The sequence below is a fragment of the Pecten maximus genome, chromosome 16 (genome assembly GCF_902652985.1).
Source record: "Pecten maximus chromosome 16, xPecMax1.1, whole genome shotgun sequence".
NCBI lineage: Eukaryota > Metazoa > Mollusca > Bivalvia > Pectinida > Pectinidae > Pecten > Pecten maximus.
In genome coordinates this window covers 36,468,954-36,492,118 of record NC_047030.1, presented here as the reverse complement: position 1 = coordinate 36,492,118, position 23,165 = coordinate 36,468,954, and the positions used below count along the sequence as shown (strand labels likewise).

At 37.4% G+C, this 23,165-nt stretch overlaps 3 protein-coding genes across 6 annotated transcripts in view; 1 reads left to right on the top strand and 2 right to left on the bottom strand.

The window, feature by feature from the left end:
• The window catches only part of LOC117314740, a gene marked incomplete in the record, with an annotated part of 896,274 nt that overhangs the window by 350,929 nt on the left and 522,180 nt on the right, over nucleotides 1–23,165 (top strand).
• LOC117314739 overlaps nucleotides 1–23,165 on the bottom strand; it is a 439,277-nt gene that overhangs the window by 227,775 nt on the left and 188,337 nt on the right. The gene's annotated exons all lie outside the window — the stretch shown is intronic.
• LOC117314764 (cyclin-dependent kinase 11B-like) overlaps nucleotides 14,490–23,165 on the bottom strand; it is a 121,203-nt gene continuing 112,527 nt past the window's right edge. The window contains exons 3-4 of the mRNA XM_033868870.1: nucleotides 15,573–15,680; nucleotides 14,490–14,877 (exon numbers count right to left, since the gene is read on the bottom strand). Of these exons, the coding sequence (XP_033724761.1) occupies nucleotides 14,683–14,877; nucleotides 15,573–15,680 (303 nt within the window). The 3' untranslated portion in view covers nucleotides 14,490–14,682. The remainder of the gene's footprint in view (nucleotides 14,878–15,572; nucleotides 15,681–23,165) is intronic.

Sequence of the window (23,165 nt, the reverse complement as noted above, 5' to 3'; positions counted from 1 at the left end):
CATTACTTTTTAAAGATTATAACAAATTCTTTCTACAGATAATTCAGTTTTCTACTGATGAACCTATATGGACTCGAGACTTGTTTATTGTTTGCAAATAATATAAAGAACCTACTTTGAAACAGGGATAAGAATAATAATTTAACAAGAAATATCTTTAAAAACGATAAACGGCATAGAGATTTAAGATGATGATAATAGGAACCATGAACAATGAAGCAATTCTGTTTAGCCCCGAACGGAATAAATAGAGTCATTCATAATACATACATAGTCTATCTCGGGGACGTTTATTCTGTTTGACTGTTAGAGTTTTCTCCCTTTGTTCAGTTAGGATACTTTGTAAATATAGCACAACAATCGTCAAAACATGGTCTTAAGACGTTCATTATTGGCTTATATTCAGGTACCGAAACTACTTTTGTAAGTACCGAAACGACTTCCGCAAGTACCGAAACGACCGAGTACCGAAACAACTTGGTAGTGATACGACTTGAATTCGCCATGGACGACCTCCCTTCACCAGACTCTCCGCTAGGCCTACCCTCACCTACTAAACTTGAACCCAAAATTCCTGGCATCGTAGCTGAAACACATACATCAGATCATAAACAGAAACGATTTGTTTCAACATCCGAAGAAGAACTAGCGGAGATGTTTGATTCACGACAGGCAAAGTCAACAAAGAAAAACACGACATGGGAAGTTATTTCAGGGAAAGATAAATTTAACATGCGATGACGGAAGTTTGTTGATAATGTCATTTTGTATAAAATCAATTAAAACACGTTAAATGTTGCAACTTCTTCAACGCAATCAGAAAACGGTTTTAAATGTTACACAGATGACTATGTCACTTCCTCAGCTGTCTAGATTCTATTTATTTTCAGACTGGAACATAGAAACAAGGGAATCCGGGGTGGATTTTAAAACAATAACTTCCGATAAATTGTCCAAACTGCTACAAACGTTTTATGTGGAAGCAAGACCAAACAAAAAGGGATCCGAGGAGCTTTACTACAAAAATACCTTAACAAGAAATATCTTTAACTCAAAGTACAATGTACTGTAAGTACTGTAAACAAACATTATTGTTTAATGCAAAATCAGTAATCTTCTAAGTTTAAAGTTGATAAATTTACTGATATCGGTTTAGGAATTAATTGCAAATAATTTGAAATATGTCTTCTTTCTTTCGGGAAGGCATCATCAGTTATGATACAGCCAGGACTCTGTGACCTTATTGATGTCAACTTCTAATATGCACTAAATTTAGGCTAGTTCCATCGCTAGTTTGGCATATTTCAACTTGATATGATGAAACACACAAAGAATTACTGAAAACCAAAACCAGAGCTACTAATCAAGGCAAGGATTAGAAATGTATCCTATTGAAACTGTACTCAAGCAAGTATGGTACTTCAAAACAAAAAACTTGACTCCTTTTGTTCAGGAATCATTTGATGTTAATAAACCTTTTTATGAGAAGATATACTTCTGATATAATTACAGTATTATAAACAATGTGATAAAGAATAACAACCAGATAAAGACTCTCTTCATCGAATAATTCACCAAACAGGAAAAGAAAACTGTAAGCTTCATTTTCAACTTCAAACCTGATCACAAAGATTACAGTCCATTCGATGGGACAACACATTCCCTATTTATTGTCCTTTTCCAATGTTGATCATCCAATCATACTGAACCACACAGTTCAGCAATGTTATTGCACAAATCACACCTTTTATGTGGTGAGAACATTTTTGGGGGTGTTATAAGATTCCATAACTGTATGCAAATTTGTGAAGCATTCCATATCTATATAATTATATACCGTACGTGTATATATTTACACATATCAAAATTGGAATGACACAGGATATTTGCAAGTTTAAGTTCACCATCAGTCATGGGAGGTTTATGTAAAATGTTATATTTACCGGGGTAATTAGTAATTTTGAGAATATATTCATGAAGCTCTATTCTGTACTTTCTACCAGTGCTTAGAGAATGGACACGATAATATGTTCTCTAATGTCAAAATTAATCATATGTAAAATATTAGGGGTTTATTTGACCGATAAGTATTTAAAATTTTTGTAATCATTCGCCATTTGAGGCCTGATTGCTGTCATAGTTGAATTACAAAAATGGACTTGAAATCAATATTTTTAAAAGAGAATGCTCTAATATGACTTGAATATTTCATAAAAATAATTTAATACATCGTTTATTCACTTCATTCAGATCTTCAGACACCACATAATTTGTGAAATCATATATAGAAATATATGAACCATTTTGTTATTGATTTATAGTTCACACAAGTAAGCACTAGATGTAAGCAGTAAGTATATGTACCGCTATCTACTGGCATGACTTTTGAGTACAGTAGACTACACTCGCTTTGTGGATATTGACAGGATAACATATATTTACATACTAATTCAATTTTAGAATTGTAACTGAAATCATGTAACAGCATGGCACAAATAGTCATCTGAACATTTATTGTATATTGAACAAGAGGCCCAATGGGCCTGTATAGCTCACCTGGCTCTACAGCAACTTTGAAGTTGATTGAGGTCATTTCTACAGATACTATGCTGATAACCTCTAAATTCCAATATCATAGTAAGCTAGGTTTATTCATATTAAAAATGTTCTAGTCCTGCATTCCAGCATTCCATTGGCCCAATATCAGGTCTCGGAGGCTCTTGGTTATCGCAAAATTATTGTTGACAGATTTAAGCCGATTTCAGCCCTGTGACCTTAAATGTAGGTCAACGTCATTTATTTGAACAAAATTGGTAGCCCTTCAACCCAGCATGCTACAGGCCCAATATCAAGTCCCTGGGCCTCTTGGTTATTGAGAAGAAGTCGTTTGAAGATTATAGCCTATTTCACCAATGTGACCTTGAATGTAGGTCAAGATCATTTATTTGAACAAACTTTGTAGCCCTTCACCCCAGCATGCTACAGGCCCAATATCGAGTCCCTGGGCCACTTGGTTATTGAGAAGATTCGTTTGAAGATTATAGCCTATTTGACCCATGTGACCTTGAATGAAGGTCAAGGTCATTTATTTGAACAAACTTTGTAGCCCTTCACCCCAGCATGCTACAGGCCCAATATCAAGTCCCTGGGCTATTGAGAAGAAGTTGTTTGAATGAAAAAGTTGACGCCGGACGGCCGGCCGGCCGGCCGGCCGGACGCCGCACCAAGGCATAAGCTCATTCGGGCAGGTGAGCTAAAAAAGTGGCTATGGTTACTCAAATCTTGTGATGAAGACCAGTAACTGTCAGATAGTTCAAAATGTTGTATATACTAACATACTCGAATAGAAAAACTCTCTTGCAAGTTGTAGATCAATGCAATCAACCCTAGTATGTATAGTAAAACATACTTTCGGTAAAAATGACCCGTGGTGTACATTATAAGTTCTTTACCTTATAATGGGGGTGTCATTAAAAAAAACCCACACACACACCAACAAAAACGTCTGAAAATGTGCTATACACACTAGGGAAGTTCCAATTACCTGTACATTGAAACAAATTTTCAAGTCCCTGTGTTTGAATCCACAGTATTTAAATATTCCCGCGTTTCGTCAGTATAGCGGGAATAATTTGTCTTTAACGACATCGTATTACTCATGCTAGGCGCACGCTCCGCGGGAGCGGGTATACATGTACATACCCGGGTACACGTGGTCGTGAGGTCACTTTCTAGCTGCCATCTCAGCAGGGCGGACACAGCTAAATTTTTCATTTGATTTTTCCTGCTTTTGACAAATATGTAGTGTACATGTAATACAATATATCAATTGTATATATTTCCTCAATAACGCAGGTCCAGCGTTACCCCTAGGTACACCTGAAAGGGTATAATCGTTTTCCCGCCACCGCGGATACTGGTTTCAGGGGGCTATCTCTGGTTTTTCCTGGGCGCCAGGTGCATACCGATGACGGGGATATTGTATTTGACTATTCAAATAGTTTTCCAAAGTTTCATGTACATCTGTATCATGTTGTTTCAGAGGAGCGATTTCGTTTGAGTACGGAATATTTGTACAAAAGATCGGTGTATATACATTAAACATGCATAATTTTGATTAAACGCCGACTGCTGTTACACGGGCACGCTAGTACGGCAAATTTATATTTGCTTTTGAGTTGTATTTTTGGAAGTAGTGGAGTGAAGACGTACATGTACCGTGGTAGGACAAGCTAATGTCAATGTATGCCACAGGCGCTTGTATAGAAAATGTGAATTTTTAATTTTTCTTATATGACAGTGTATGTCAGTGTTATGGTATAGCTGTCAAACAAGAAACACAATCTGGAGTTTAGTTATCACAACTCTGTCGAGACTGTCGTTGCTCTGTTTAAAATTCTATAGCTTTTACGACATAAAATGTAACATCCTGTGTTTTGAGTAAAACATTGCTAAAGTAATGTCACATGCATTTTGGCAACATATAGTCATGCATAAAAGCTATACAATTTCTCCGTCCCCGGTCAATATTACAGCAACAGTAATGATTACATTGTCATCTACTATACTTGCCACTGCTCTGCAGGTAGGGCGTAAAAATTGTTTCTGCTGTCCCCGTTCCATTATGATAAGAGGCGACTTAACTTCGGATCATATCTTTTCTTTCTCTCAACTATCTTCTTTATAATATCTCTTGACAATGACTCACTTATGGCCTTTCCCTGGTGGAGACAAACCAGAGTCTGTAGTGATGGTACATGTACATTTTTGGGGTAGGGCGACTGGTATACCCTGTCAGTATAATGTGATCAGATGGGCTGTCTTGCTGGATGTCTTTGGCAGAATATTTCAATGGGGTAGTTTTGTCAAGAGCGGGTCTACAAATGTTCTTGCTCAGTGTCCTATATGGAATTTTGATTTATTTTAGTTTATTTTCCAAGAAAGGATCTAAAGAGGTAAGGTCGTTTTCCACCTAAACTGACCTGGCTATGTACAGCGATAGCCTTGGCTAAAAATACACGTAAAATATCACATGACCCCAGTGATTCCCACACTACCAAAATAGATGGTCATGGTCCATTGGCGCGCTGTACTTAGTGAACGGATTACATGTATGTACTCAATCAATCCCATATAAAATAAAGTAAAACTGTTTAATATGAATTTTACACAACCCAAGAGGACATATCTATACAGTAGAGTGATTCAGGTATTCTTTAACACTAACTTTGTACATCCTTAAACTTTATCTTTGTATATATGGTAAATAAATGTACAGTTTCACACATTCCTAAACATCATCTTTGTATATATGGTAAATAAATGTACAGTTTCACACATTCCTAAACATCATCTTTGTATATATGGTAAATAAATGTACAGTTTCACACATTCCTAAACATTATCTTTGCACATGAAGCAAATGCAAGGATTCACGTTTTCTTATACCTTATCTTAGACAATTTATCACACCTTTTTTTAATTCAGTTTTGAGGCAATGGGTGGGATAATTTCCACTAACCATTTTCATACTGCCAGCAGATTTATCAGCTCCGGAAAATTGTGGCCTATTCCATAATATTGATTTTTTTATTGGTTATTAGAAAAAAACTTTTTTTTTATCAAATCTTAGGTTTTCTACATTGTAAATACTGTATGACTTTCCTAAATATAAATACCGAAACGACAATATATGCACAATATTTACACTGGGTAGTTTATAATAAACTGATTTCAACGAGATCATCGATCTACAGTACATGTAGGCATATATCGTGTATTATGTAATGATGAACACAATGTTATCAGACAGAAATAATCTTCGTCCGTTGAACTAGCCTAATTACCAAATACAACTCACAAGGAAACAAAATATATTAATTTGATTCAGAAAAAGAAACCCAAGATGTTAATCGGCTGTTTAATGTAAAATACAGGTGATCGTTTGGCCCATAAAATAAAACCCGAAAACGCTGATGTAGTAAAAATGACGTTCCCTTGAACAACGTCGTGACCTTGTTCACGGCTTTGAACTAATGACGTCATTTATCATGATATGACGTCAACATTTATTTCAATGTGAAGTTAAGATATTCCCCTATCAATCTGTAATAAATAAATTAAGAAAATAATATCTTCATTTTTTACTGTCCTGCATCGGCCTAAAATCGGCCCACTGGCACTCAACGTAGTACTATAATCGGCCCAAAATCGGCCCCGTGGCACATAACTCGTTAAAAGGCTGGAGCTTGCTGGAATTAGGGTTTAGAAAGTTATATCTAACACTGTATATTCCATTCATCATATATTCAAATCCTTCATTGTAAATATTCATAGATTTAATTGATCATAGGTGTGAGAGTCATGTGAGAGATGAGTATAGTTGATCGGTTGATAGTTGATAGGTTGTAAGAATTGTATGTCATCTTTAATATTCCATAATTAAATTATTTAACTTGATATAACTCTTGGTTGTATTTGAGTAGTGATCACAGTCCTTGGGATAGTGATTTATAGTATGGGTATTCCCATACTTCAAAACAAAGTTTGTTTAACTTAGCTAAAAGCTACTGGTCTAAGGGCAGATAATTTAAGTGTTCCTTCTACTTGATCAAATTTGACATTGTATAAAAAACATAGACAACTGGACATAATTACTGATGATGTTGATGAAGAAGAAACATAACTTACAAGAGAAAGAAGAGACAGGACATGGTGACAAATAGTAGTTAAGTTTTAAGACTCATTATATATAATTATCTGACCCTTAGCTAAGTTCTTTATGGACTTGGTATCAATCAGATTGATACCTAAACCTATGTAGCAGTCAGCCACGCTACCAGGATTAGTGGTTGGGTCGAACCACTTGGCTGTTACAATATGATTGTATTTAGTTTACATTTTCATTGATTAAATCTATATAGATACTTGTCATATGATTTCAGCGTAATTAAATGAATACCTTATAAGTCGCATATGACCATCCATGTGCCACAGGCTGTTAGGCACAGGTACTCGATACGTTCTTCTTGAAATGGCATAGCTTCATCGCTGTGCTGCTGCAGGAGGATCTACTCGAGTAAGTGATTCTCGTACTCGCTGCCTCATGTACTTGAAAACCTCTGGCCTTCAGGTATCCACTCACCATCTGAAAATATAAAAGTATTTTTTGAAGAAAACACTAAAACATTTGATTGATGGTCGAATACCTGTTTCAAATTCAAGTAAATAAACAAGATATTCCCTCATTTTTTAAAATAGTGCTGTCTGTACTCAATCAGGGTGTCATTTTGGAAATTTCACGGAATATTAGTCATGATCACCATAGTGTTATGTACCAATTTACCTTCTACATGCATCCCAAAGACAAAGTTTACAACAATTGCTGCAGGGTGGTATTAATTAGTAATTTTTTCTCTTTACGCCTCCCTCACGATAATTATCCTGATACTTGTCTCATGGAATGCAGTGTTTTTTTTACCGATTTTCCAACAACCTTTTCAATCGTGAAAATATGGAAATTGTTGATTAGAGCTGAATTTTACTTTTGTATTTTTGTTTAAAACCCAATTGCAAGACAAACAAAATTATTTCCACAATTTCATTTCAGTAAATGCTTTACAGTGAAAAACAAGAAGCCAATGGCCACATAGCTTGTAGGCTTTTATATGCTAAAATTATATTGAAGAATGGACAAGATGAAACAATTTCCTTATATCATATGATCCAATTTTTCCAAATCTTGTCGCATAATGAAACAAGAGGCCTATAGGCCTAAACGCTCACCTGCTGTGATTATAGCCCCATATCATTTTTTTACATCCCCCTACGAACCAACTAGAGGCTGATAGCTGCATGGCTGGTGGGCAGTATATTACCAAGGGTCTATCTCAAAGAATGTAAGGTTATCCTAGATGTCCATTTCTGTTGCCCTAATATAATTATTGAAAAAGGTCACAGTGACCAAATTTTGCCATATTTGCTATTGGCATGCCTTCTCATCCTAGATGTCCATTTTTATTGCCCTACCATAATAATTGAAAAAAAGTAGGTCAGAGTGACATAATTTTGCAATATTTGTTATCGACATACCTCTCATCTTAAGTGTCCATTTCTATTGCCCTAATAAAATAACTGAAGAAATCGGTCACAGTGACCTTATTTTGCAATATTTTCTATCAGCATTCCTTTCTCATCTTATATGTCCATTTCTATTGTCCTATCATAATTACTGAAAAAGTAGGTCAGTGACCTAATTTTGCAATATTTGTTATCGGCATGCCTTCCTCATCCTTGATGTCTAATTTTGTTGCCTTAATGTAATCATAGAAAAAGTAGGTCACAGTGACCTAATTTTGCAACATTTGCTATCAGCATGCAATTATCCTAGATGTCAGTTGACTTTTGTCCTATCATTATTCCTACTAAGAGCAATGTAAAGACATAAAGTATCAATGTGACATGTTTTCCACTTGCACAGTATCACTACATAATATATATGTATATGACTAATGAATTAGAAACCTTTAGACTCTCTCCAAATTTGATTTAAATTATCAGAAGTTTTCTGATATTTACCATATTTACACATTAAAGAGACCAAACACTGAACTGGGGTAGTGACAACATAACAACCAAACACATCACCGAATGCTGAATCGGGGTAGTGACAACAGAACAACCAGACACACACCCACACATTGAACCGGGGTAGTGCCAGCAGTACAACCAGCATCCCACCTTACCCCGAGCCACGATATATACCGCTACCATTGAAATATAGAATGTATGTCCGTATCTGTCCGGTCTATGGTCCTCCTTAAGCTTGTAACACTACATGTGTCATATTTTCATCATCAATCCCCCCTGGATCTCAATTTCTCTCTAAATTCTTCTACAATGCCTCCAAGATGAGAATCCCGTCCGAAAATGTGCTAGTCGGTCCCATCATCTGGTTTCCAGGGACGCTATATGGCACAAAATGTCATATGCGGTAGCTCGCTACAGAGACAACCAACCAATTGTTTTCCCATAGACTTTAGTGTTAATGTTTTGGATTATTTCATTCAAATTCTTGAATTGAATATGACGATTATGGTTTATAACAAAAGTTTAGGGTCTGATATAACACCTAATCAAAAAAAAAAGTTGGGTCCTTCAGCTCAAATTTTCTCCAGGGTAGCCATTTTGAAAATAGGTGGATTTCGCAGTAAAAATTCTCAAAAATCGTAAATGTTTACCTGTTTACTATTATTACGTGAACTTTTGGGAAAAAAACCAATCGGACTTACAAAATTTATATCAACATTTCTTATTGATATAGTTACCTATCAGTCTATTGATAGTTACCTATCAGTCTATTGATAGTTACCTATCAGTCTACATATCTATTTTCTCACTTCATAACATACTGGCCAATCAGTGGCTGCCAGACATTTTATCCTTGGTTCAACGTTCTATACACAGGGGCTGTTTCAAAAATATATTTTTTCAATTGGTTGGTTGTTCCCTATAGCTAGACACTGGGTAACTGGGCAGCTCTGGAGATAGGGCGCCATTCCCAGACCTCTGCTGCCCTTTATCTAATTAATTTTATTGTTTTCCTGTGTGACCCTAAACCAGCAATACTATGGTTTCATGCAGAGATTAAGCTAAAAGGTTTTCTCATCAAAACTAATTGGTATCAGAGAGTAGAAAATCCAAAAGCTTAGTTGTCTTAAACAAAGAAATGTTCTACAGAACCCCCCATTTAGGACCCCTAGCAGCAATGTTCACACTAAAGATATATGGACTAAGACCACAATTAGCTTCACTATATGTTTCATTGTAACATTAAAATTCATAATAAATTCCCAACATCTCATATGCAACTTTCCATCTCACCTGGCCAAGACCAACATCTGAGAAGCAAAATATAAAAGTTTCAACCCAGCATGTTCGGCATTTTCTGGAGATAGCTGTCAAAATGTGTCACCAACGTGGATTATATACATCCGGGTCAGGGGTAGAGGTCAAATCAGGACTCATCACACAGGGTCCTGGAGCACATAATAAATGATCAATATTATTATTTTACATCACAGAACATAGATTGACATCTCTGCTATAAATCCACATTAAATTCATCAACATAAATCAAGTTCAAAGAGGCATTTGATTGGTTTTCCTGAAATACATACATTTTTGAGGGGACTTCATTCGTGGGGCCTGAACCCGGAAGTACTTAATTGTGGTCTTAGTCCATGTGCTGTATTACCGGATGTTTACATACACAACCAGTGCTATTTTGGGAAAATACCTGGTCATTTTGCACCTATGTGAATACGCCAGTATGTACATCTCAGCACACCAAAATCAGTATATTCTGACAGTTTGGAATATGTACTTCAAATAAATATCAGATATCTCAACATCACACCTAAACATATCAATCAAAATAATATTTAAATGTGGAACTTTATTTTCTTACCAGACTACTTTCGCATACAACACTTGCTGATTGGTTGTTTTGCTTGCGTGAGAACTTAAAGCAAATAAATATTGACTTGTATTGACTCTTTCACCTGTATATTGAAAGTTCAGATAATTCCCAATAAAGTTTTGCAGCTACAGTGTTGACTGGAGTCCATTGTCTCATGCAATATAGAGTTATCCCCCCTGGTGTCAGATAGGAGTACCAAACTCCATATGACTGATTTTACCTTAGAAAACAAAAATATATTCATTCACAGACAGCACAGTTTTTTTACAGATTTATTTCATATTTAGCACACATGTATAATATATATAAGTCTATCATACCAATAAATTTCATGATCATATGACTTTCAATTAATGAGTTATAAGGATTATACTAAACATGTTAATTATTTTTTTTGTTTTTGTTTTAAAATCAAGAAACTCTGTTACATGGAGCAGTGATAGCAATCGACAACTGAGACTGGACACTTGACAGGCTGACAATACACAGCATCAATATCTCCTGGGGTCTCTATACACTACAGGCCCTAGTAGGGGGTAGGGGTAAGATTATCTGGTCGAGGAGAACCGGTCTCTCGGACTACAGGACCCAGAGTGTGTGAATATTGAAGCCGACGGTAGGTACAACAATCCACTGTTTAGTGGAGAGAGGACACCTTACCAAGGAGCCACTCAGGTAACTTACCCAATATGTGAGCAGCTCTCTACCAAAAAGAAAATCTTGTCTGTTTTCACGGGTAATAAGCTGTGCAGGAAAGCAGAAATACTAAGACGACAAGGCCGACACATCAAATGTCCAGATCACGAGGGCCTGTGCACAGCCAATGTTCCTGAGGAAGCTGCTATTGGCAACGAGGAGACCTGGGCCACTGTAGTTGGAGAAGACATCTCGGATTCTCTAAAGGTACTTCACCATACATCTGACGGAGACAGTAAATCCTTCTCTGGACTCAGGAAGTCTCATCCGGGCTGTGCTAGCCTGAAAGATACAAGACATTTAGCAAAGGGAATAAAAAAGAAAATGCTGAGTCAGAAATTCAGTCCAAACATGTTCCGTCGACACAAGGGATATACCTACGGAACACTGAAGTCAAGGCTGGCAAATGATGTGAAGGCTAGATGTAGGGCAGAACTGATACAGGCCCACAAATTACACAATGGAGACATGGACAAAATACAGAAGCATATGCCGGATACAATAGAAGCTATGCTGATGTGCTACAAAGGGTACTGTGGTGACATGTGTCAGCGCTACAGCTACTGTTGTAAAGGTGAGAGACAGGACCACTGGGAAAGAACATTTCTACCAGAGGGGACAGTACTATCTATGACAGAAGAGGATGAGAAATACTTTAAAGTGTGTGTGGACACATTCCTGAGCACAGAGTGTTTGGAACAAACAAAACTGTTGACCGACACTCAAAAGACTGAAGCTTTCAATCAGAAACTCCAAAAGACAAACCCAAAAAGTGTTACCTGGTACAGGAACTTTCCATCATGGGTGCACACTGCTGTGCACATGTCCAACCATGGCTTTGCTGATTCCACCATCCTTCGACTGAGATCAGTTGGATCACATATTACATCAGGATCATCAGTTGTCGGGAGACTGGTTTCTGTAAACAGAAGGCAGATATGTCACCGGCTCAGACAGAAAAAACTAGCATACAAAAAGCGTCGAGGCCAACTAAGGATTAGGAGATACCTGTGTCATTCGAGGAACCGGGCCCCTGTGCCAACTTACCGTTCAGGAATGGACAATCCACCAAGTGTCACTGACCATACTTACAGCAAATAACTGTGCTAATGTGAATCTGTGAACCCTGAACTGTGCTAAAATGAACTGTGCTTTTATACTTAATGGAAATATTTCTGTTATATTATTATTGTGTATATATAATATTAAATTCTAATTAAAAATTTAAACTTATATTTAATCTTTGTTTTATCTTACCTACTGAAAAATACTATTTCTATAAGGCCCATGGCCTTTACATGTTGGTGGTAGCATGTGTTTGCAGATCTGTCTGCTGTTATTCACATGGCCTGGCTCAAGACTGAGGTGACCTGACTTGACACATGACCGACTGTGACACAAATGAGAAATCTGTAACTCTGGGTTCAATTCAATTTGGTGAATTGAAATCATAAAAGATAATGTATGTGTATAAATTGTCTTAGATTTCCGGCCATGGCCAGGAAATCTAACTCTGGTTACACTGTAACCATGTGCGTTTCTAGCACCCATCCAGAATATACAACCATTTTCCTGTAATAAGGAACTTTTTGAATTTTTTTCTGAGTAATACTCAAAAAAATTACCGTATTTGACCTAATAAGGGCGCCTACCCTAATAAGGGCGCCCCTACCTTTTTTCAAGGAAATAAATCTATGACTGAGTGTCAAAATGGTGTTAAAAAGTAATAATTCATGTGAAATATTTTACTACTTATGTGTTCAATTTTCTTCAGCAAATTAAGTAACTGGAACAGCAATGGCTGAAGTTATAGATACAAACCTGTTACACAGTTTAAAACCCAAATGTTGACAGGTTTAAAGCCTTCTAAGGATCTGACAGGTCCATGTGCTGTATTATCGGATGTTTACATACACAACCGGTGCTATTTTGGGAAAATACCTGGTCATTTTGCACCTACGTGAATACGCCAGTATGTACATCTCAGCATAGCAAAATCAGTATATTCTGACAGTTTGGAATATGTACTTCATGGCAGCCATCTTGAATTTTATTTTCACTTAATGAATACAAATATCTAGTCAGGACCTTCTAACTAATCATTCAATGCAAATCTCAACACTCTCGGTTAAAAATACCAATATCTTAACTTGTATGGAACAATTATGAAAATACCTTTGTGGCAAATTTTTAACAATATATTGATTGATGGACATTTGAATTTGTGGACTCTGAGAACCCACAAAATCACAGAAAGTAAAATCTCATTATATATTCAGATGTATTCCACCTACTATTATGTACAATATATTTACAGTTCAGAAGGGTGAAATTAATTCTCCTTAAATAAGCCAAACTTTTTCTTTGACTCAAGAGTTGTGTAGGTCTTTTCCGACAAATTACAGAATAAATACTGTATATCATATTTATCCAGCAATAAGTCCACGCCTGATAATAAGCCCATCTACGTCTATCACAGTTCAGTGAATATGCTACCAAGTGTGATTTCATTGTCCAGCAATAAGCCCATTTGAGTCAAGTGTATGTGTAGGCTTTCTGGGTTAATGGGAGAATTAAGGTATACATAACATATGTATATTTTTTTCACTTCCATATAAGACTACCTACCTGTTAAGGAGGTCAAATCCCACATCTTTGAAGTAAGAACCAAACTTCTGTCGTATGGTGTTGTAGGGATAATCTGTGAACGTACACTTCTTCATTCCTGGTAACTCGCCGACACCTGGCCAGATTTTCTCGTTAGGAGTTCTCAGGTCCTGTGTGGAAATGCAGACAATGTCTTATTGTAACCTCTCAGTTTCTACCCCTAACAGTACTCCAACAATGTTAGAAGTTTTTACACGGCGGGATACTTTTGACAATCATATCCGATAGAAAAAGAGCCGACCAGCGGCCTCTTACGTTATAGGAACACCCCTAACAGCAGAAATTTCTCCAATATCTTCTAATAACCTACATGCCACATTTTATTTCATTTGTATAAATGCAGAATGCAGAATATACAAGTGTGATTGACATTCTTTTGAAATCCAATTTGGAAAATTACGAAATTTATTTATTTAGCTAATGGATCTCCCGATCCAGAGTTTGACATTTCTTTGTAGCTATCCTCAGTCAACTCCTACATAACAACACTTTAGGCATCCCTGATCGCCGGTACATAGTTTATGAACTTGTCTGAGTATGCATAGTTATCTATGCAGGGCTTTTTCTGGGGGCTTTTTGGGGCCGTTAATGGGCCCCATTCTCAATTGGAATTATTTCATTTTAAAGCAAAATTCCCAAAATTTTCTGTTTACTTTTGAAAAAATCTTTTCCAATTCACCAATTTTCTTCACAAAAAGAGACAAAAGACACCATCCCAAGCCAGTGAGGAAAAGACCTGCTATGTCATTAAAGCGTATCATTATCATTAGCATTATAAGTGAGAAATTCGTAAGGTTTCTCATTAGACGTATTAGATGTATTCATTTTGACTTCTATATCTAAGGGTAGGAAAGCATATTTATTGTACAATAAAAGACGTAAAAATTTATGCTAGATACCAATAAAGAACTCTTTACCTTAAATATTCTATTCAATTCATCGATCTCGGACTTCCCTGGCCAAAGCGCTTTCATCATCAGGAATTCGGCAAATATACAACCGACTGACCACATGTCTATTGCTGTGGCATATTCCTGTAAAATAGAGTAAACCCTTGTTATACCGCCACAATTTGGTAATTATCTTGGCAATTATGTAACCGACAGATCATGAGTCTATCGCTGTGGCATATTCCTGTAAAATAGAGTAATCCCTTGTTATACTGCCACAACTTGGTAATTATCTTGGCAAATATACAACCCTCTGATCATGTGTCTATCACTGTGGCATCTTCCTGTAAAATAGAGTAAACCCTTGTTATACCGCCACAGCTAGGTAATAATCTCGGCAAGTCAGAACACATTTCTATCGCTGTACCCAGCATGAATAGAATTTCTTTATTTCTGGAATTCTGCAGTTGGCATAAAATTTTACAAGAATTGACCTTAACTCTCATTATACCGCCACAACAATGATCGCTATATATAGGATGGTAGTTATACATCAAGTAGCTAGGTTACTGCTAAAAATGTGGAAATTGAAGAAAGTAACTTATATAAGAGGTTTGACACAGATAGATGAACAATTCTTTCTATTTTCTTACAGAATCATATATTGTCTTACTTGGTGAAGACTATGCTCATAGATTTTGTTAATGAGTATTTTAAAATGTTTGTTTGCATACAAATCAACCTTAACTGATCAACCATCTAGTTCAAGTCAAAATCTAGTGTGAAACTGTAAAAACGCCTTGTATTATTATACATACATGTAATTGTACAATACTTACCTTACACCCTAGTAAAAGTTCGGGCACTCTGTACCATAACGTGACAACTATAGGTGTGTATTGTTTAAGAGGTGATCCATATTCCCGGGCAAGACCAAAGTCACCAATCTACAAAAGAAGAAAGAAAACAAACTGTTATTTTTACCTTGTATCTAAAATCCAATCTGTAATGGCTCAAATGATTTTTTGATTAATTAGTTCGAACTCACCGATCATTTGTATAATTTTTATTATGACATTTTGACAAGCAATTTTAGTGATTGTTTTACGACCCATTTATGCACAATTCATCAAATCAGTCTCAACTATTGGTGGTTACCTGGTTACCAGCTCATTAGGTATAAAGGGAGATAATCTTAGAAAACAAACTAGTCTGTGAAATTATGTCTCAATATCTTTAACTTATCAAAAGGACCAAATCTCAAAACAACCAGACATTCTGAGAATAAAATTTTAATACCAGTAATAAGCTAAAGATTTTATAAAGTAAAGTACATCGTTCAATGAAGATGAATGCAAAAGTTCAAGTTATTAATTTGATTTCTCAAGTGATTCTTGCAGTATACTTAAAATCCACCAAAATGTTTTTCACCCTAAAATTTGATCAAAATATTTCAAAGCGCATGTTTTTCTAATCTTCAATTAAGTCATCATCAAACTTTGCAGCCATACAACTCTGACCTAGATTTGTAAGATTATATGTCAGTGAAGCAGAAGTAATACTTCCACAACACCTCGCTCAGGGATCATCAAAAAATTATCACATTTCTGCTTTGTCAATCACATATGATGTGATATTATCTGTGTGGAGACAAGTCAAAACTTGAGATTATGTTAGACTACGATTGTTTCATGGCCCTGAGATCTCGTCTTATTCTTCTGAATAAATATATACATGTAGTTTGTTTATATTTAGATGTATTGATTTTGTGTTAGAGAATGATTTTGTTTACATTTGTATTTATACTGACACTGCCCAAGAACTTGAGAAAAGCACATTTTTTTTAAAGACAGAAAACACCCTTGTCTTGCTTCTGCTCCTAATTAGTGAGACCAAACGAGGCAGAGGAGGCCATAAAATACATCGGTGGTAAACAAGATAGCCAGGTTAGGAACAAGGGACATAGATCAGGGTTATCTACATAACACGATCTCTAAAATAGGTGTTGAAAATCTGTTAAGATCTGAAGTCACTAGAGCAATATCACTGAGTTAAGGCAAGGATGAGGATAAGATATGGGTTACAAGCATACTGGGTATTGTTAAACCTAACTCCCCTGCCCCAGCCTCTAAAAAATAATAACAATGATGGTTTGGGCAAGTCATTTATGTGCCCTACCACCCCCCTCTGAAAATAATAACAGCTATCACTTGGGCACTTCAGAGAGAAATTATAAAGATGATATGCCTTTTGTTTATATGATGATGTAGGTCGTGCTAGGTAATGATATAGTTATTAATGTAATGCTGCAATGATAATGACGACACGATGATGCCGATGCTGATGATTATGATGTTTCTGACGATGACTTCAGATGGTAAAAGCATGATGCGAAAGTGAGAAATGTGTTGATGCAGTTATATTTACATTTTGGTGGCAAAGCCACGATATAAACTAAACAAGAGGCCCATGGGGCCTGCATCGCTCACCTGGTTGGATTAGGCCAAATGTCAAAATAATGTTCATATTCCATTTGTTTTATTTGTAAATCTCTAACAATGCTATATATGGTTATAGTGTGGGAATCCGAACTGCTTTAAAGATTAATGAAGTCCAGACTCTCTAAGGTCTGAAAGACCTCAAGAATTGTTTATAGAACATGCATTCATCACTTTATGACTAGTAGCGATTTAAAGGAATTACCTCTATTTCACCTATTGGGCCCGCCCCTTTGGCCATTCGGGGGTCAGAGTCACCATTTATGCAAAATCTGTTCCCCTGTTTCTGACCAAATTGGGTTCAAATCCATTCATAACTTGATGACTAGTAGCAATTCAAAGGAATTACCTCTATTTCCCCCACTGGGCCCCGCCCTTTTGGCCCCTTTAGGGTCAGAGCCACCATTTATGCAAAATCTGTTCCCCTTCCCACAAGGATATTTCTGACAAAATTTGGTTCAAATCCATTCATAACTTTATGACTAGTAGTGATTTAAAGGAATTACCTTTATTTCCCCAATTGGGCCCTGCCCTTTTTGCCCCTAGTGGGTCACAGCCACCATTTATGCAAAATCTTTTCCCCTTCCCCCAAGGATGTTTCTGACCAAGTTGGTTTCAAATCCATTCATAACTTTATGACTAGTAGCGATTTAGAGGAATTACCTCTATTTCCCATATTTGGCCCCGCCCCTTTAGCCCCTTTGGGGTCAGAGCCACCATTTAAGCAAAATCTGTTCCCCTTCCCCCAAAGATATCTCTGACCAAATTGGGTTCAAATCCATTCATAACTTTATGACAAGTAGCGATTTAAAGGAATTACCTTAATTTCCCCTATTGAGCCCCGCCCCTTTGGTCCCTCTGGGGTCAGAGTCACCATTTATGCAAAATCTTTTCCCCTTCCCCCAAGGATGTTTCTGACCAAATTGGGTTCAAATCCATTCATAACTTTATGACTAGTAGTGATTTAAAGGAATTACCTCTATTACTCCTATTGGGCCCCGCCCCTTTGGCCCCTCGGGGGTCAGAGCCACCATTTATGCAAAATCTCTTCCCCTTCCCCCAAGGATGTTTCTGACCAAATTGGGTTGAAATCCATTCATAACTTTATGACTAGTAGCGATTTAAAGGAATTACCTCTATTACTCCTATTGGGCCCCGCCCCTTTGGCCCCTCGGGGGTCAGAGCCACCATTTATGCAAAATCTCTTCCCCTTTCCACAAGGATGTTTCTGACCAAATTGGGTTGAAATCCATTCATAACTTTATGACTAGTGATTTAAAGGAATTACCTTTATTTCCCCTATTGGGCCCCGCCCCTTTTGCCCCTAGTGGGTCACAGCCACCATTTATGCAAAATCTTTTCCCCTTCCCCCAAGGATGTTTCTGACCAAGTTGGTTTCAAATCCATTCATAACTTTATGACTAGTAGAGATTTAGAGGAATTACCTCTATTTCCCATATTTGGCCCCACCCCTTTAGCCCCTCGGGGGTCAGAGCCACCATTTATGCAAAATCTTTTCATCTTCCCCCAAGGATGTTTCTGACCAAATTGGGTTGAAATCCATTCATAACTTTATGACTAGTAGTGATTTAAAGGAATTACCTCTATTACTCCTATTGGGCCCCGCCCCTTTGGCCCCTCGGGGGTCAGAGTCACCATTTATGCAAAATCTCTTCCCCTTCCCCCAAGGATGTTTCTGACCAAATTGGGTTCAAATCCATTCATAACTTTATGACTAGTAGAGATTTAGAGGAATTACCTCTATTTCCCATATTTGGCCCCGCCCCTTTGGCCCCTCGGGGGTCAGAATCACCATTTATGCAAAATCTGTTCCCCTTCCCCCAAGGATGTTTCTGACCAAATTGGGTTCAAATCCATTCATCACTTTATGACTAGTAGTGATTTAAAGGAATTACCTCTATTTGACCTATTGGGCCCCGCCTCTTTGGCCCCTTGGGGGTCAGAGCCACCATTTATGCAAAATCTCTTCCTCTTCCCCCAAGGATGTTTCTGACCAAATTGGTTTCAAATCCATTCATAACTTTATGACTAGTAGAGATTTAGAGGAATTATCTCTATTTCCCATATTTGGCCCCTCCCCTTTGGCCCCTCGGGGGTCAGAGCCACCATTTATGCAAAATCTGTTCCCCTTCCCCCAAGGATGTTTCTGACCAAATTGGGTTGAAATCCATTCATAACTTTATGACTAGTAGCGATTTAAAGGAATTACCTCTATTTCCCCTATTGGGCCCCGCCCCTTTGGCCCCTCAGGGGTCAGAGTCACCATTTATGCAAAATCTGTTCCCATTCTGCCAAGGATGTTTCTGACCAAATTTGGTCAAAATCCAATAAGAACTTTATGACTAGTAGCGATTTGAAGCAAATGTTGACGGACGGACGGACGGACGGACGGACGACGGACGCTGCGCCATGGCATAAGCTCACCGGACCTTCGGTCCAGGTGAGCTAATAAAAAGATTTGCAGTCTATGTGATATATAATATATGTATAATTGACACCCAAAACGTGACATCAATACATGCCGCGCACGAATATATTCACCCACCGGAACTACTTGTAACTAACACAAATCGTTTTTTATGTTAATAAAAAAGTATCAAAAAGACATTTTATACAATATTGTTACACAAATAATAAAAACAACATTGAACAAACTGTGTTTTTTTCGTAATATTTCAATGCACTTTTTTGTTTGCCAATCTGCACGTGATAAATGAATTTTGAAAAAATAGGCTGTTCTATTTGTCGAAACCCATTGACCAAATCACTGAATATTGGCATTTTTTATACTAATTTTCAAATATAACAACGAATATGTCGAGAATGTAAATATAAGCATTAAACTGTCTTTTTTTGGTGTCTATGGTCGATATAGATGCCAGAGCTTTGCAAACAAACAAACGTGTCATATTGTGAGCCAATATGACATGTTTGTTTGTTTGCAAAGCTCTGGCATCTATATCGACCATAGACACCAAAAAAAGACAGTTTAATCCTTAAATATTGCACAGAAATGGCATAAAACCACTTTTTCAGTTAATGAAGGGGCCATAATTCTGTCAAAAAAATTCAGCACAACTAACAATCAATCTTGGCTAAGCCCTTAAGGTATTTAACCTTGTTATCAAGTTTGAAGAAAATATTAACATTTTTTGCACAGAATGAAGGGTGACAGACGAACGGACAGACAGACGTTAAAGCAAAGGATAAAAAAAATTGCTATAAGCATTGGTGACATTTTAGTAAGTTACAGTACCTTGAGTATGCCTTTATGGCTCAGAAGAAGATTAGATGTCTTGAGATCCCGATGTATGATCCAGTTGTCATGGAGATGATCTACCCCGCAGAGGAGTTTCTTCAACAGTGTCTTCACCTCACCTGGTATAGAGAAAATGTCAAGAGTCTATAACTATATACCACACAATTATAGGACTTAACTCTAAAATTGACTTCCAACACTTAAAACAATTCAGAAAAAAAATCATCTGTTGATTGCTTATGGTGTGTTGTATGAAATTTCAAATAATTTTTTTTTCAAAAGCTGCTCAGGGAAATATAGAAATGTCTGTAAGACATAAATGCCCCTGCAGCCATGTGACCTGAATCCATGAAAGAATTGTTTGAATTGAATCAGTTGACATTTTTATGTATATAGCAAGTATGACCTTGACCTTTGAACCCTAAAACACACAAGAGGCCCATGGGCCTTAACGGTCACCTGATTTTTGAAATATTTCAGTAAATTTGAATGAAAGAATGAATTTCAAAACAAATAAAACAAATGATAGTCAAAAATGTGATTTCCCTATAACTATAGTAAAGTTTATCCCCTCCCATGGGGCAAACGCAAGACCCCAGGGCTAGGAAATTCACAATTATGGTAAAGCACCTTAAGACCCTTCGATCTGTGAAGAGTATTTAATTCTACCTTATTTGGGCTGTAAGAAGAAGATTTTTAAAATTTCTGTTAATTTGACCCTTTTTGGCCTGGCCGATCAGCCCCTGGGGGTCAGTCAGGGCCAACATGTACATACCATCAAACTGTCATCCCAAGCTGATAATGTTAACGAAGTTAGAATGAATTCCAATAAAAATTCAACAAATAATAGTCAACAAGAGGCCCAGGGGCCTTAACGGTCATCTGACTTTTAATTAAAACCCTTATATTATTGTAGTATGCATTCTCTGTAGCAAGTATATAGTGGCACTGTTGGCCATGGTTGCCATCTTGGATATCTGACCGACCCAATAAATAATAACACTTGGTCTGGACCATCTAAGGATCATTTCTGGTAAGTTAGAGCTGAATCCCACCGGTGGAATTTGAGAAGAAGTTTGAAATAGGTGTTGTTCAGGAAAACCATGATTGCGCAATCATGTTACAAAATGGCCGCCATTGCTGCCATTTCAAAGTTTTTACAAGGCCGAAAAAATAACAACACTTTGTTGGCACTCCTTCCTGAACATTCTCACCAATTTCGAGCTCAATGGCACCAGTGGAACTGGAGAAGAAGTTTAAAATGTGTTTTTTAAGATGGCTGCCATGGTGGCCATCTTGGATTTCTGACTGCCCCGATAAATAACAAGACTTGGCCAGGACCATCTCAGGATCATTTCCGGTAAGTTAGAGCTGAATCCCACTGGTGGAATTGGAGAAGAAGTTTGAAATAGGTGTTGTTCAGGAAAACCATGATTGCGCAATCATGTTACAAAATAGCCACCATGGCTGCCATGTCAAAGTTTTTATGGGGGCCGAAAAATAACAACACTTTGTTGCCTCTCCTTCCTTAACATCCTCACCAATTTCAAGTTCAATGGCACCAGTGGAACTGGAGAAGAAGTTTAAAATGTGATTTTCAAGATGGCTGCCATGGCGGCCATCTTGGATTTCTGACCGACCTGAAAAATAGCAACACTTGGTCAGGACCATCTCAGGATCATTTCTGGTAAGTTAGAGCTGAATCCCACTGATGGTATTCGAGAAGAAGTTTGAAATATGTGCTGTTCAGAAGAACCATGATTGCGCAATCATGTTACAAAATGGCTGCCGTGGCTGCCATGTCAAAGTTTTTACGAAGCCGAAAAATAACAACACTTTATTGACTCTCCCTCCTTAACATCCTCACCAACTTCCAGCTCAATCGCACCAGTGGAACTGGAGAAGAAGTTTAAAATGCGTTTTTCAAGATGGTTGCCATGGTGGCCATCTTGGATTTCTGACTGACCTGAAAAATAACAACACTTGGTCAGGACCATCTCAGGATCATTTTTGGTAAGTAAGAACTGAATCCCACTGGTGGAATTTGAGAAGAAGTTTCAAATAGGTGTTGTTCAGAAGAACAGTGATTGCGCAATCATGTTACAAAATGGCCGACGTGGCTGCCATGTCAAAGTTTTTACGAAGCCGAAAAATAACAACACTTTGTTGGCTCTCCCTCCTTAACATCCTCAACAATTTCCAACTCAATGGCACCAGTGGAACTGGAGAAGAAGTTTAAAATGTGTTTTTCAAGATGGTTGCCATGGCGGCCATCTTGAATATCTGACCGACCTGAAAAATAACAACCCTTGGTCGGGATCATCTCAGGATCATTTCAGGCAAGTTTCAGCTCAATAGCACTGGTGGAACTCGAGAAGAAGTTTCAAATGTGTTTTCAAAATGGCGGCTGTGGCGGCCATCTTGGATTATAGACCGACCCGAAAAATAACAACACTTGGTCGGGACCATCCCAGCATCATTTCAGGCAAGTTTCAGCTGAATCCCACTGGTGGAATTTGAGAAGAAGTTTGAAATGTGAAAAGTTTACGCACGGCGGACGGCGAACGGCGGACGGCGCACGACGACGGACGAAACATGATGACTATAGGTCATCCTGACCCTTCGGGTCAGATGACCTAAAAACGTCTGAATGA